We start from the raw sequence: 14,747 nt of genomic DNA on the forward strand, positions 1-14,747 counted from the left end.
GCGACAGCTGCCAGCAGCGACGTTTCGGCCTTGGTAGCATAAAACGATGGAAACGGCCAAGAGTTTCCTCGAATCATCGGTGATGAGGTGGCTCTCGAAAGCACTTGTCTTTCTCCAGTGGGATCCAGCACTTGGTGCTTTTTTCCTCCTTTGTCAAACATCTGTGCCTTGGCCTTGAGCGAAGCCGTTATAACAGGTTTCCTGGCAACTTCTAATAATTTCACCTGCTTCTGCAAGATAGCGAGTTATATGAACTCTTACACTTCAGCTTTTCAAATCCTAAAATGCCTCACCACCCTCAGCTTACACCAGATCTCACTTTCACACTACATGTCTCGCTCAATGGACCATTAGGGAGCAGCAGGGTAGCAGCCAGCAAAGCACCAGCGGGTCACGTCGCTTCAGCTCCTTTTTCTAGATGCTGAATTGCATTAGGAGAGCTTGCAGTTTTACATACTTTTAGTTTTCCTCCTGAAGAATTGTGGCAGTCATCACAACTGCAAACAGGAGGAGGAACAGTATTTCGGTGCAGCTTTGAGACATCTCGGGTGGATGGGTTATGGTTGGTGGGCTGATAAGGGTATGTTCTCCTAAATTACTTGAGTGTAAACAACATTAACTGTGGTGGCACTTGTGTAAGAACCACCTACATCTCAGCATTTGCAAAGTGTTTAAATAGATGAAAGGTCCTGTTTAATTGAGGATGCTTTCTCTGCGATTATTGTAGCAAGAGAAAATGGGCATCTGCACAGCATACTAGCTTTTGATTGAGCCTGCTCATGTGTCAGAGCTGCCAAAGCAGGAACTCTTTCCCCCACATGCCTGTTCTTGCTCTGCTTACAAGTGCAGAGGAGACACAAAACCTAGTGACCTGATCATTTTTCTTCAGAATCCTTCAGGAAACAAGGACAGCTCAGAAAGGGAAAGGCGCAATGAAAGTATGCATTCTGTGCTTGCAGGTGAACCTGCCCTATGACTATTCCCTTTGCATACAGTAGATACAGCCAACCATCATCTAGAGAGCTTGGGCTATGTGGAATTTATAATGTGACTGTAAGAGCAGCCTACTTTTGCTTACTCACTTATGTTCGCATTGCCTTTCAAATAATGATATCAGTTTACAGATTGGCACAGAAGGATTAAAGGCTACAGATTTATTATCTTTCAGTAAAATACTATTTTTAGTTTCTAATTACTGATTAAGAACATCAGTGTGCAATCTTTCCAGCATCTTTCCCATACCATCACTGCTACATATTCATCTTGCTACAGTACACTAGGTTTGCAATCAGATAAACAGTAGCAATGTGGGCTCTCAAACTAAGCCAGCACCTGTTGACTCATTTTATTAGCTGCACTACATGCTCTTTGCATCTTGGAGTCATTAGTTTGATACATTAAATTCTACATCCTTCTTATACAAGATGTACACTGCTTTCTCCCTTTATCTTCCAGAAATGTTTGGTGTTTTATTTGAAACAACTTGCTCTGACCTGTGACACTTAAGGACTTCTGGAGTTCATTTCTGAATCCTCCAAAGAAAATAAATACCTTCTCTTCAAAGCTCTCTGTGTTTACCTATTTGACCCCACAAAGATTTAGTTTTTATTAGTTAAGCAAAATAACTGACTGAAAATGAATCTTACATAACAAACGCTAGGAAAGACAAAGAACTTTTAAATGTCAGAAAAGAAAGTAGTCTCACTTTTTCCTCCTTGTGTCTATACATTTGCAAATGTATAAACTTTGCAAGACCTCAGATCAAGAATGTTCTGCTAGGATGCTGCTAGAAGTCGCAAGTCCTTGGAAGCCCACCCTAGGCAGTAACATCCCTATAGAAGGAACCACCTTTGCAGGAGTGAGCTGGCTTGCATTTTGAGTATGGAAGGTGGCTTTGTAAAATGTCTGTCTTCTTGTTCTCCACCTACCAAAAGGGCCAAAACACACTGCTTTATCACTGTATTCTGGTAGCTTTCCCATGCTTGAGTTAAAGCTAAGACAGACTGAACTGATTTCTGATTCTTCTGGCACCAATAATACAATTCTTCAAAAAGTCTTCTTTTTACCTCTAGGGCCTATTGTCCACAGTATGTAGATGCACTGAACCCAACGGTCTACACACTGCCATTGGAGCTCAGTCGCACCTCTCTATTGACTACCCCATGTAAAGAGAGAACCTAGTTTTGCTTCCAGATCTCCAAGAAACCAAATTTACTTGAAGGTTGCCATCTTGAAAGTGGGATCTTTTTCTCATGAAATATATGCTAGAAACAAACACACAAGCAGAGGGGTTTTTTTGGTTTTTAAGCCATACAAAAGAACATAAAACTCCATCCTAACTGATCAGTTTAGGAAGATTCAAGGAACAAAAAGCTTTGCACCCAAAAGCAGCTTTGCAGCAGTTAAGTTGCTAGGAAGGTACATCAGTAATAATCCTATTTTAAGAACAAAATAGCTGAGAAACAGTTCAGTGACCCAAAGCCACACAGCAAGCCAGAATGTAGAGCTGAGAACCCATGATTCCCCCCTTCCACTTCATTCACCAGAGAACATTGCCCTTTCTAAAGAACAGGTTTGCAAGGAAACAAGTGTTTCCTTGCAAAAATTAGGGAGGAAAAGTTCTGGTTGGGATCCAGCTTAGATTGCCCTATTTTTATTGAGTAAGAATTGATTTGTCAAGACTGCTTTCCTGCTCGCAAGTTCTCACCATGTAGCATGTGCGTTATTCAGCCTCCTGTCCTTTGAAGATGCAGAAGAGTTGCCATTGAAGCCAACAATAGCCAAGTCTCTGCATCACTGGCAGGATGTTGCTGTAAAGGTTACAGAATTGACTTCTCAGCGACTAGCCCTAAGGCCAAGTGTACAGGAGAGCCGACCTTGGGAAATTTCTCTCATCCTGTTTGCAGTCACACAGAACTATTTGCCAAATCTCCTAATACAAAAATATTTCACGTCATGGATTGACAAAGTTCCTTTCTTACTCTTCCTTCTGTCCACACCAAATCTGGTAAGTGATTACTCCCCTCTCAATGAAAGAGGGCTCAGAGGATGAAGATCCGGTCACTTTACGTGCCAATGAAAGAAGTCCCAGATTTTTGCTGTTGAAACAGGAAACCTTGTCAGATCCTTTTGGACAGTGCTATTGTTGCATTAGCAAATACAACCTCTGCTCAAGGTGAAAATACCAGAGGACATCTGTCTGCTGCATGGAGTCCAAAAAAGTAGAGATGAAGGATGCAAAAGAAATCACTGCTGTTCATGGCCTACTGCAATACTGCTTCTTTGTATCTTTAGTTGTCCAGTTTCTAGTTTTGTCCTCTTTGCATTTTTGAATGTCACTGAAGGGAATGCAATACTCAATTTCCATTCCTTATTAGAACATAAGTGTTTTGATTCAGCATCAAACTTTTCAACTCAAGATGTTACTAGATTTTTGGTTTCGAGGCAAATATACATCCAACCTCGTATGGTATAACCACCTTCAGATCCCTCCAGCCTCCTCCTCCACTGCCCCCTCCACTGTTTTTTTCCTACAGCTTCTCACAATCCACTTAAGCAAATCCCACAGCTGGTTTGCACAACTTACTCCTCTGCTGCCAGGCACGATGTTCTCTATCAACAGCCACAGGCAAGCTAGCAGCTGCAGCAGCAGTCACACTCACTACATAGTATGGGCATGGCATGCCCCAGGCCACTAACTGGCTACACCAGTTCTAATCTGCAGTATACCTTTTATTTACTAATGCACGTTTTTGCTAATCCAGAATCTAATTTTGAGGGACAACCTTCTGGGCAGCACAGCAGAGTTTAGCAAACCATAACCATATGCGCCACACTGCTTTATCTCAGTTTTTGCATTTTGGACAACACAGAACTTCTAGTTACCATTCTGATAACCAGTTTGTTTTGTAGCTAGGAGACACACCCAAGTGCTTTGTAAATGTTACAAGTCAGGCGTATCTAATCCATTATTCACTAACTGCTGCTGCTTCCCACTTCATCTACTAGGAGGCAGTGTTCATGACAGAAATGTCACAGTGGTCTCATGTGACAGGTGGTGTTGACTTAGCTACGTCAGTTTTTAATGTCACTCTTGTTCCGTGGAAACACATGATGTGTGCAGAACAAGCCTCAGCAATGTGGTAGATCCTGATCACAAGAACAATGAGTTAATCTTGCATTGAGCTGTAGGGCTCTGAAACAGTAGCAGCACACTACAGTAGAGCAAGACATTTGATTATTGTTTTCTAATCCTAACTGCTGTATTTTCACGGTTGAAACAGACTTTTAAAAATGTTACTAGCACTTCTTTCATGCTTGTAACTACTAGTCTTAAGATGTTGATTTTTGAGGTATCATTTCAATTTTATAGCAGAGGTAAAGAGAACAAAAGTGACTTGCCCAGTATCACATGGTGAACAAAGATTCAGGAACAGAACCTTGGTCTGTCACTCCACCGCTTTCACTCTTTTACAAGGACACCCAGTTGGCAGAACAGCTACCAGCTTTGGAAGGCTGCTCACAGCCTATTAAACCGAATGTACAGTGGCTGTGCTAGATAAAGCCAAGGCAACATATGCCCAGAACAAGCCTAAATATTCACTACCCAGCCATAAGAAAACCATGGTATGCAATGTTCTGCTCCTACCATTCCTGCATCCTTACTGACAGCCTATATATTCTAAAAATCCTTCTAAAGCAGATCTAGCTGCATTTGAGGATACAGCTCAAAAATTAAATATCATATAGAGAGTCTGTCGCCAAGAATGTTTGCCAGAAAAGCTTAGACTGATCCATAGTTTCTGTTGCTGCCAGGCTAAAAAACTGCTGCATTTACTAACTTGACATGACCCAAGTTTCCAAAAGACTTCTTTTGTTGTTGTTACTTACTGTCTGGAAGTAGGTAGTCTGCCAAGAAGCCAACCAAGGCCCAGCCCTAAGCCTGATAAACATCTCTGCATTTGGATTTCCCAAGCTTTTGAGAAAGTTAAGCAATTCTCACTTCACAATGTTTGCAACTTTCAGAAAATCATTTCTATATATAACAGTATTTTGTGAAGAGATGCCCATCACAGCACTATGCTACTAAACAGAACTGCAAGCTGAAGTAGCAGATCATACAACCATCACTGATACATTAGTCAAAAATAAAAGCTGTCACTCCATCTAGGAAAAGTCACAGTCTTGCCTGATTGTTTACCCTAAATACTACTGGCAGAGATCTTCAAAGTGTTCTTGAATTACTATAACTACTAAATGAACACAAGAAAAGCAAAGATTTCAACTGCCAATTGACAAAGCAGTCATTGTGTGCAGGGAGATTGCTGGCCACTGAGGCAATTAATCCATTTGTTTTGCCAGTTCAGAAGGTAACATTCTTCCACTGGGTCAGAGGCAAATAGAATCTCAGTTGCAGTGCTTGAGGTACTATGCTTAACAGTCAAGCTAGATATCATAAAAGTAGTTACAGCATTCAATTTCAGTTCTGTCAGTTTACTCTTCAAAATAATAAACACTCATGAAATGTCAATGGTCAAAAGTTAAATAGGATTTGGTTCTGAAATGATTTCTTAATAGGCTTCTTTGTAAAGGGACTGCTGTTGACTTGGACGGCTGAATGTTTGTTTGGGGACAAGCTATTACTAGTAGTTCCAGGTCTTTCTAATTGAATTCCTAAGTGACAAAATGTTATTGCCAACACATGGCTGATTACAGGAAAGTTTAAGCTAAGTTTTCCTACGATGCACCAAGTCTTCTGCAAGCTGGAAAAAAAAAAAAACGAGTTTGTTTCGACTAATAATGAGAAAAATGTTGTAGACAATGATGTAGCATTAATGTTATGTTATTCTAACAACACTAAAAAAAAAAATCAGTACTAAATTTGATCTTTGTTCTAAAAGAAGAGCTCAGCACTGCAACAATCAGAATTAGAAAATAATGTTGTGACCCATCATTCACTAATGAAACATAGTAAAGATTCAAACATTACAGTTTAAGAAAAATCTCTGGGAGAAGTAGAAACCTCCATAAATTATTAATTACTACAACTACAAATTTCCGTAAGAGTTTAGCATAAGAGGTTGCTCAAACTACATATTGCACAGATGAGTAGCTAGAAGAAGCAAAAGCTGTACCTCGTAGCATAATCACTTACTTAATAACGCATAAACGACTGCTGTACTAAACTGTGTACCCATCCAGTTAAATAATAAAAAATACTTTGTATAAAAAGCTTAGCATCTACAATAACATGGTTGCTTTTGTAAGAACAAAGAGTAATTCTGAAATATTCAATTCTGTGCTGAACCAGTCATAGGAACTTCATTGTTGTGACAAACAGCACTTTTCCTCCTCTTTAATTCAAAGCCGCTTTAAAAGGTCTAAAATACTCCATCTAGTGGTTCAAAGCAGCAATAGAAATGCCAAATACTTTGGAATCATCTTTTGCTCTTCCCATCTCAGTATGTTAAACACCGTACGTATTTAAGTACCAACACTTGAATAACACTCCCAGAAATTATAGCCCACAAGGCATAATGTTTTGCTTCTAGCTTATCACAAACACTTGAAAACGGCTCTCACAGTCATGATAAATCTTGCTTTACTTAGAGCCCTTGTTTTTCCAGTGGTTAACTGTTTTTTAAAAAGTATTCATTCTGATTTATTTAATCTCACTTTATGGCAGTGATCTCTTAGAAATACAATTTTGACACAACTAGTCTTGACCAGAACAGTTTGTCTCAAAAAGTAATAGCTAAATATTTATTCGTATCTTGAAGACACCAGCTTCCTCCGCCCTTGTTTTACAGTGAAATAATATTCACATAGGCAGGATCTGTACCATATGGAGAGTGCTCTGTGTACAGCTCCACAGTGCAAGGGTCAGAGCCTATCCTTGATATAAGAGCATTAATATAACAGACAGTGACTCACTGAGAACATTTGTGCATACAAAAAGGGAAGCGAAAACTTCATGTGGCTTCTGCCCTTCCGTAGTAACTAAACCAAAGACAACTGCAACGACAAACATCCACCTGGGAAGAAGGCAAGCCTGAGATTAGTTGTACCTGTCACCATTCTCTGAATCTCAGCCAGGTCAGCAACTCAATGGCAATGTTCTCTTCCCACACCCTACAGTGGTATACACACACCACCTTTGTAATTAAGTATCGTATTTGCAGCATGGCCCTGGTTCAGTACAGGAGAACTGCAAACACAGGAAAAAAAAATCGAATGACTTCAACTGACTTACTAGAATTTGTACTGGGTAAACTCCTTTTAGAGGTGTCACAGCGTTTGACACAACTCCATCAACAACACAGAGAACAGCACCTATCTAAGGGACTTTGTTTTAGGAGCTCACTGTAACCTGTCATCTTTATCTCAGTTCTTTGCTCAAGAAATAGGCAACAATATTAACTAAGTAAAAGAAATAACCAAATATCCAAGCACAGCATATCTTCCCTGTGAAATCATTCACTGAATCCAGTGATGGCACAAGAAAGAGATGCAAGGGTAGTCCTTGGATGAACTCTTTTGGGACATGATAGGTGGCAGACTGTCAATAATCAACTTCATTGCAACGTAGCATGTATCATACCAGGCGAACTTTCCAACTGTCACTTCTGGCAGTTGTAGAAAATCATCTTAGTTTGGGGAAAATTCTGATGAACAGGATCATACTGATGAATATAAAACAAACTACAATTAACATTATCCAAAGTAGCCAGTTGACTGATTTCTTTGCATGTTGTTCAAGGCGGTCAGATTCATCCTTAAGCTTCTCAAAGTTCTGGTCTGCCATTCTGAGGGAATGTGATAAAGTCTGGGGAATAAAGAGAACAAATGGTGCATCAGTAGACATACAAGGAGAAGAAAATGCACTAAGGCTGTCCAGCAGTAAGGTCAAGTGCTGCTGACAACCTGAACACTGAGAGCTCTCTTTTCAGTGGAGACAACTGCACTACTTGTGACTGAGTTCTAAAAACAAGGTCCTTGCAAATGGGTTTAGAACTTCATTTTTAAAAAGGTGTAATTTTCAAAGTGAAGTACCAGCAGTTCCACAAATACAGTAACTTTTAGAGAAACTTACCAGCTCCTGAAGTCATACCCCTTTCAACTTCACTCAGATTTGAAAGTTCTTATCACTCATTTTTTGCAACAGAGGAAAAGTTCAACTGTCCTATAGAAGGTAGACATTTACTGCCTGCAATGTTCCCTACTCTGCTCCCATCTAGAAGCAAATTACGTGCACTGTAATTAATATATCAGCACTTCAGTCTCGTAGGTCACTAAACTGGAAGTCTATTACTATAACGTGCACTACCTGGTTATCCTGTTTTATCACGTTCTGTGCAGCCAGAGTGTTGTTTTTCAGACTGCGAGCCAAACTTAGCATTTCTTCAGCTAGTTTCTCCTGCATATCCTGATGGCGTTGCAACACAGCATCTAGCTCAACTGCAGACTGCTTCTCATCAGATGCAAGGCCTCTGCAAGAACAGAAGGGAAAAAGTGGGAGATTTGTACTTCTCGGTGAGCTGTTCTCCCAAAGTTTCCCCAGACTGTACATCTCTTGACAAGGCAAAAAGAACAGTTAAGTCAGCTAAAGTCATTTATAGTTATGTTTCTACAAGCAGGCACTAGATTTCACCCAAATGAAAGTATACCAATGATTAAAAGAGCTTTGAGAAAGCAGTTTCCAAAGCATGAATCATCAGAATGTGAAACTTTGACTTACTTCCGCTTCCTTACATTCAACTCCTCAGAATCTGAGGGAAAGAAAAGAAAGTTAGATATGTATTAGAGCAAATTATAAATTCCCACACATTCACAAGTTGAAGAAACAAGTCTTCTGTAAGGGATTTCTAGATGTCCAAATATTTATTCCTGCTTGACCCTTTACATCATCAAATGCCTATCTGCTTTCCCTAGGGAAAGAACAATACATAACATGGTAAGTATAGTTGAGAGAGGGAAAAAAAACAACAAAAAACAAAAAAACTCCACATAGATGAATCACATCCTTGAGGGTATGGTTTAAGCTTGTGTGTCCTGGTGTTCCCTTTCAGGACACATTAGGCTAGCCTAATTCCAGTCACTTTAATAGTAGCTATGGAAACAGTAAATTAATTCCTACAGCTTCCCTGCATGAATAACATGGCTGTCTATTTAAGAGAAATTGATTATCTGATTTGGTCCGAGCAGAAAGAATAGGAGCAATAATGAACTTAAATTGTCCTGGCTAGTTCTATTATTAGAATGTCTGCTTCTGTATGGATTCTAGCAAAATGGGTTCCTGCAAAACCCTGCTGCTGTACTGATAACAGTACTTGTGCTTTCAAGTACTTTAGCGTGTTTTATTTGCTACCTTGGAAATAAGAGTTCCAACACTGTGAACTGCTAACTTAAGATATACTTTGTCTAACATCTGATCTTCCTCTCTTCCTCTCCTTGCAAGATTCAGGTCATCTAAACTGAGAAAAAACAACAGCTTACACTTACCATTAATAGCTAAGGGATCCTGGGGAGGCAGAAAGAGAAAAGAACAGAAGATTACACAAGGCTATTGAAAAGGCGCATACAGTATGATCAAAGACAGTCTCCCAGTCCCAGAACAGTCCCTGTGCCTGGTACCTAGCCAAACCAAAAAGACTCCCTACCCCGCCTGACACATCCAAGGCACAGCTACCAGAGGCAGCTGAATGACACAAAAGAAAATCCATAAACTAGCAATAAAGAAAGAGCAGCACCAGAACATACTGTACCAAGCAGCTCACTCCTCATCTTCCCTGTGCAACGAGCCTTTGTCTGCAGATGAACTGTTTTGGTGGCTGGAGTTCTCTCTTTGATTGTTGTAGGGGTACGCCCAGGAGCCAAGAACTGGTTAGCCAGGGCCTTTTCGGTGGATGATGACTAAAAGCAGGAAAAAGCAAGAAATTCATCAACATCACAATCAGCAGAGTGAGATCACCTGGATGTGTGACCAACAAGGATTCAAGGAGTACTTCCATAGCTGCTTCCTGCAAAACAGTGATGCAAGTCTGAACAGCTCTGACTGTATCCAGAATAAGTGCAGCACAGATTAGCGGCCTTTCCTTTCATAGCTCTCCAGATGCACATGGGGCCATACAAAAGACATGTTAAACCAAACAGACAATGCCTGCCACTATACCTCACACCACAGAAGTAAGGATAGAAACAAGACAGAGTCTAATATATTTTTGAAAAGGAGGAGTTCTGAATTTCATACAGCACTTTTTTTTAAAAAATACATAAATGTATTTATTCATGTTTTTACAAATTGTTTAATCAGAATATAACAAGTGTTATTTTAGGAGGTAAGACAAAGACATAGAAACAAGACAATATGATACATGTAAGCAGCGAGTACTTCTTAGCGTCTTTTCAAGCTGAAATAATATGCCTTACCAATTTTTCAGCTTCTAAAAGTCCCTTTAGGAAGTCCACTTTGCGAGAGTATTCATTCAGCAGTTCTGGGGCAGGCTTGCTGCAAGAATTGGGGAGAGAAAAAAAAAAGTGAAAACCAGAAAGTGTCGGCATTTTTTTATCATTTCTTCTGAAAGTTTCCTAAGCATCTTCTAGGATGAAGGCGCGAGCTAAGCAGGCCCTCGACGCTGGGCCCCGCGAGGGGCCTTGGCGCAGCGCTGCGGGCAGCGGCAGCTCGGGGCGCAGCGCCCGCGGGGAAAAGCGCGCCCGTGACCGCGAGGGGCTGCCCGGCAGCCTCGCTTCTCCCTCGCCGAGGCTCAGGGCCAGAGCGAAGCGCGAGCGCTGCCGCACTGCGGGGAGACCAAGGCGAGCACCGAGGACCCTCGTCGGCCCCGGAGGGTTTCGCTAGGGCAGCGTCTCACCTGGACTGCTTCTTCAGCTCGCGCAGCATGTCCTCCAGGGCCGCCACGTACTGTGGAGGGAGAAGGGAAAAAAAAAAAAAAAAAAAAAAAAAAACAGGCTTCTGAGGAGCAGCGTTAAGGAGAGACGCGACGCCTGCGCCTCGCAGGCCAGTCAGCGCTTCAGCGACGCGGAGCTTTCCCTGAGAGGGTGAATGGCGCCGCTCGGCCCGGCCCGGCGCCCCCGGCGGGGCTCGCCCCGCAGCGCCGACCGGGCGACTCACCTTCTCCAGCCGCCACTCGTCGGGGTCCCGCCGCTCGGCCGCCAGCGCCTCGCACCGGCTCAGCAGCCGCATCAGGTTCAGCTCCAGCCGCGTCGCCGCCATGGCCGCCGCTCGCCGCCGGAAGGCGCCTGCAGCGCCGCTTCCGGGGCGGCGGGCGCCATCTTGGGGCGGGGCGCGGGGGCGTGTGGAGAGGCAGCGAGCGGCTTCCCCCGCCCTGCGCCCGGGGGCGTTTTACTGAAAAACCGCAAGTGTGAAGGGGGGAACAAAAGGAAAAAAAATGAAAAAAAGAAAAAAAGGGAGTTTGGAAAAGAGCGAGGCGCTGCTAGGAGCCCCTGCGGCTGGCGCAGGCACAGCGGCGGCCGTGACTAAGGCTCCTGCGGGCAGTGATGCTGCGCCTTCACCTCTTTGTTATTACAGACTTGAGTGATTTAGGCCAATTTCTGCTCCGGGTTTGGGCACGGCTGGCTGTTTTGAGGCATTTTACGTGTTGCTGTGCCTCAGAGCGGCAAAGATGCACGATTCCTAAGCATTTGGTTCCCTAGAAAAGGCAGACACTGGCAACACGACACAGATAACCTAACGCATGTATTTTTAAAAAGTGCAATGTATTAATAAACGTTTTTAGATATTTTGGTCTCGGTTAAGGCTATTACAACAATAACAGTTCTGTAAACCACACAGAAAGATGTGATAAAAACATTAAAAAAAAATTAAGGCAATGCACATTGACCCAAATTCACCACTGGTCCTATTAGAGTCCACTGTAAGGCAAATACAAAAAGGCACCGCAGCAGAATCAGGGCCATTAATATCTTCCTGTACACACAACCCACGTGTTTTACTCAATGTAGATTTACGTTCTACTTTCTTTGTAGGATTTTAATTTAAAGTGAGGAATATTATTTGTTTTAAACAACCTTGTTTAACCCTTACAGTACTGTACGTTTTCAGACTGCCTCCCTAGCAGCCGTTTAAAAGAGCACAAACAAGTTCACAGCCTTCAAAGGGTTAAAGCCAAAGCTGCAGTCAGCTTCAAAAAGAATCCAGACAGCTTAAATATTTCACTTCTCTGTACAGGGAATGTGAGAGTATGGGTCCGAAAACCTTCGTTTTACTTTTGCTGTTGGTTCATAGTCATCCAAGAGTTCCTGAGTGTGGGCCATTGCAGATCCTTGTGCAATGTACACAGAGTGGATTTTATCAGTTCGCCTTGCTGGCTGCTCCCTTCGTCTCACAATTATTTGAGACTCTTCATTAGCTGAACTCCCGCCTTGGGATTCTGTACATTTGAAAATCCCAGGAGGAAGTTTTATATTTGCTATTGGCATCACTGGAGTTCGACGGGGCACTTTAATCTTGGCCAGTGTTAAAGATGATCTGCGTCTTGAAGCCAGGGATGCAAGGGAAGAATTTGAGCAGGCTTGCGAAAGAGAAGGCACTCTGCAAGTGTCTTTGGCAGGCATACTGGAGCTCCGAGCATGGCAGCGTAATCCAGAAAAAGCAATTCCTTTAAAGAAAAAAAGGTACTTAGATGCTAAAGGCATGCTTAAGAAAAAGCGACTTGACGCAAGCAACTGTGACCAGATAGTTTATGGTCACCTGCCTGTATGCAGTAAGATACATAGAATAAAAAAAAAAAACCAAAAGTACACACTACCTTAATACTGACCTTCGGTATCCATCCGTCCTGTTCTATCATCTAGCAGGCTCTCTGTGCTTGCCGAGGTCTCGGAGTCTACATTTTCCTCATCAGAGCCTCTCTGATCGAGCTCAGGTAATCGATAGGTTATATCTTCCCTATATCAAAATACAGATTGTAGCACTCCAGGAGACAATGTCTCAGATATGAGCAACTTTAAGCAACACAGATTTTAGAAGTAAATTTTCCTGCATCTAGTCATTGAGTAATAAGTCTCATGGCATTTTCTTTTGTCCAGTCCTTTGCATTTTCCTTTCCACCTGTCATGAAAGTCTATAGAATGTAATTAACTAAATCATTTTGGACAAAAAAAAGTATACTGCTTTACCTTGTATTACCTGTACTGTATTACCTGCAAAGGCAAAGGACATGAGGTAGAGAGTAAAAGGTTTTCAAAGCTGTGACTTACTTTTCTTCTTTTATTGACTGTATGCGATCAATGAGAATCTCCTTTTCCCGGTTATCAGCTTCAGAAACTTCCTCCTCTTCATGCAGTGAGCCTAGTTCTGAGTTATTGCTGACATCTCCTTTAGCCTGTGTGCTTTTATTCTACAAGATAAATTTGTGTGTTGCACGCTACAGTCATAGAAAGCTATACAAGTCTGGATTGTTTGCTAGTGACAAGGTGAAAGAAATGAATAGGCCAAATGAAGGGCTGATGGTGTTGATGAAGAGCTGTTAGTTATCCATACCACTGTTTCAAAAGGTAGACAGAAAAAATTATATTCACCCAATTTCTGGGGGTTTATTTTATTTATTTATTTATTTAAGTGTAGTAACTTGATTCGCTAGCCTCTGTTTAGTTTTAGTAGTTACTTATAAGTAACATTATATTTAATACAAGTTAAGTTCAGAATGTCTATAAAATACCAAAGTCAGGACAGAACACGTCAGCAGCACTACATGCAGTTTGGGGAGAAGTTGCACCAATACATGCAATCTGAATTGTTCAAAACAATGTTTTAAACCAAGTTACAAAATGTGTAGCAGTTTTTTTAGTCATGCAGTAGTACTGTAAAAGAAAGAATCATGCACCCTGAACACAGGCAGCGTACATACCAGCATCCCCTCATAAGGGGAAGAAAACCCAAGTTTTACAGGCCAGAGCTAGAGAGAGATGAAGACCAAGTTCACTACAACATGACTTCTGATCAGTTTGTTTTTAAATCAGTACATTAAAAAAAAAAAAAAGAAGCAGCAGCATATTCACCCTAATAGAACACAGACTATTTCTGTCCACCATCTATCTCTGAATTGAAGGAACTCCTTTGCCATGTAATAGGCTCAGCAATCTTAATTCTACTAATGGAGTTGTAAAGGAATAGATTTATACCACTATAGGAGAGGATACTCCCCCCACCTTCATTTAGCAAACAGAATCCTGTACAGCTGTGCATTTAGCTCTTTACCTACAGCTTTGGGCAAGTGCAAATCCTTTTTCTCATTATCCCATCACTGATCTTTGACTTACTGAATAGGATCGTCAGGGTAAACAAGCAGCACATCCCCTCCCAAGAACTTGGTGGAATGCTTTCTCCTGGATGGTGTGGTTCTGTGGCTTATTTCAACACTTACCGTATTCTGCCGGAGCAATGAGAGTCGTCGAAAAGCAATGCTCTCGGCTGCCTCCAGCTGATTTATTTCATCCATTTTTATCTTGTACTTCCTTATCTGTTCTTTTATCAGCATCTCTACACACCTGGGCAAAAGGCCAAGAGTTTAACGAGCAGCCTTGAACTATATGAGCTCTGTGAATAACCATGGTGGGATGGGATGCCTCATCAGTGCATGGAGATACCAAATTCTGCTCTTTAATGTATCTGACTGGGGGATGTTTGACACACATACGTGGACAGCCCGCAATAAAAGTCTCCCAGTGCATGCTTTACAGGGGTAGCACTGCATGGTAACACCAAGGCA

General features: G+C 41.8%; 2 protein-coding genes across 12 annotated transcripts in view; both read right to left on the reverse strand.

Moving 5' to 3' along the window:
• Positions 1–6,324: 6,324 nt before the first annotated feature.
• Positions 6,325–11,283, reverse strand: USE1 (unconventional SNARE in the ER 1). Its single transcript, XM_062596270.1, has 8 exons — positions 11,129–11,283; positions 10,869–10,918; positions 10,429–10,507; positions 9,760–9,912; positions 9,502–9,520; positions 8,738–8,768; positions 8,327–8,489; positions 6,325–7,825 (listed from the first exon to the last, which is right to left on the reverse strand). Exons 1-8 carry the CDS (start codon positions 11,228–11,230, stop codon positions 7,643–7,645), a joined length of 780 nt encoding a protein of 259 aa, XP_062452254.1. The 5' UTR covers positions 11,231–11,283; the 3' UTR covers positions 6,325–7,642.
• A 431-nt stretch (positions 11,284–11,714) lies between these two features.
• MYO9B (myosin IXB) overlaps positions 11,715–14,747 on the reverse strand; it is a 45,814-nt gene continuing 42,781 nt past the window's right edge. For 7 of the 11 annotated variants that reach the window (XM_062595949.1, XM_062595948.1, XM_062595953.1 and 4 more), the window contains 5 exons: positions 14,403–14,526; positions 13,887–13,934; positions 13,237–13,376; positions 12,798–12,925; positions 11,715–12,635 (listed from right to left, as the gene is read on the reverse strand). In XM_062595949.1, coding sequence (XP_062451933.1) covers positions 12,190–12,635; positions 12,798–12,925; positions 13,237–13,376; positions 13,887–13,934; positions 14,403–14,526 — 886 coding nt within the window. In that variant the 3' untranslated portion in view covers positions 11,715–12,189. Of the gene's footprint in view, positions 12,636–12,785; positions 12,926–13,236; positions 13,377–13,886; positions 13,935–14,402; positions 14,527–14,747 lie in introns of all 11 variants that reach the window. The other 4 variants (XM_062595957.1, XM_062595958.1, XM_062595956.1 and 1 more) reach the window with 2 other exon arrangements.

The sequence above is a fragment of the Rhea pennata genome, chromosome 27, assembly GCF_028389875.1.
Source record: "Rhea pennata isolate bPtePen1 chromosome 27, bPtePen1.pri, whole genome shotgun sequence".
NCBI classification, from domain to species: Eukaryota; Metazoa; Chordata; class Aves; order Rheiformes; family Rheidae; genus Rhea; species Rhea pennata.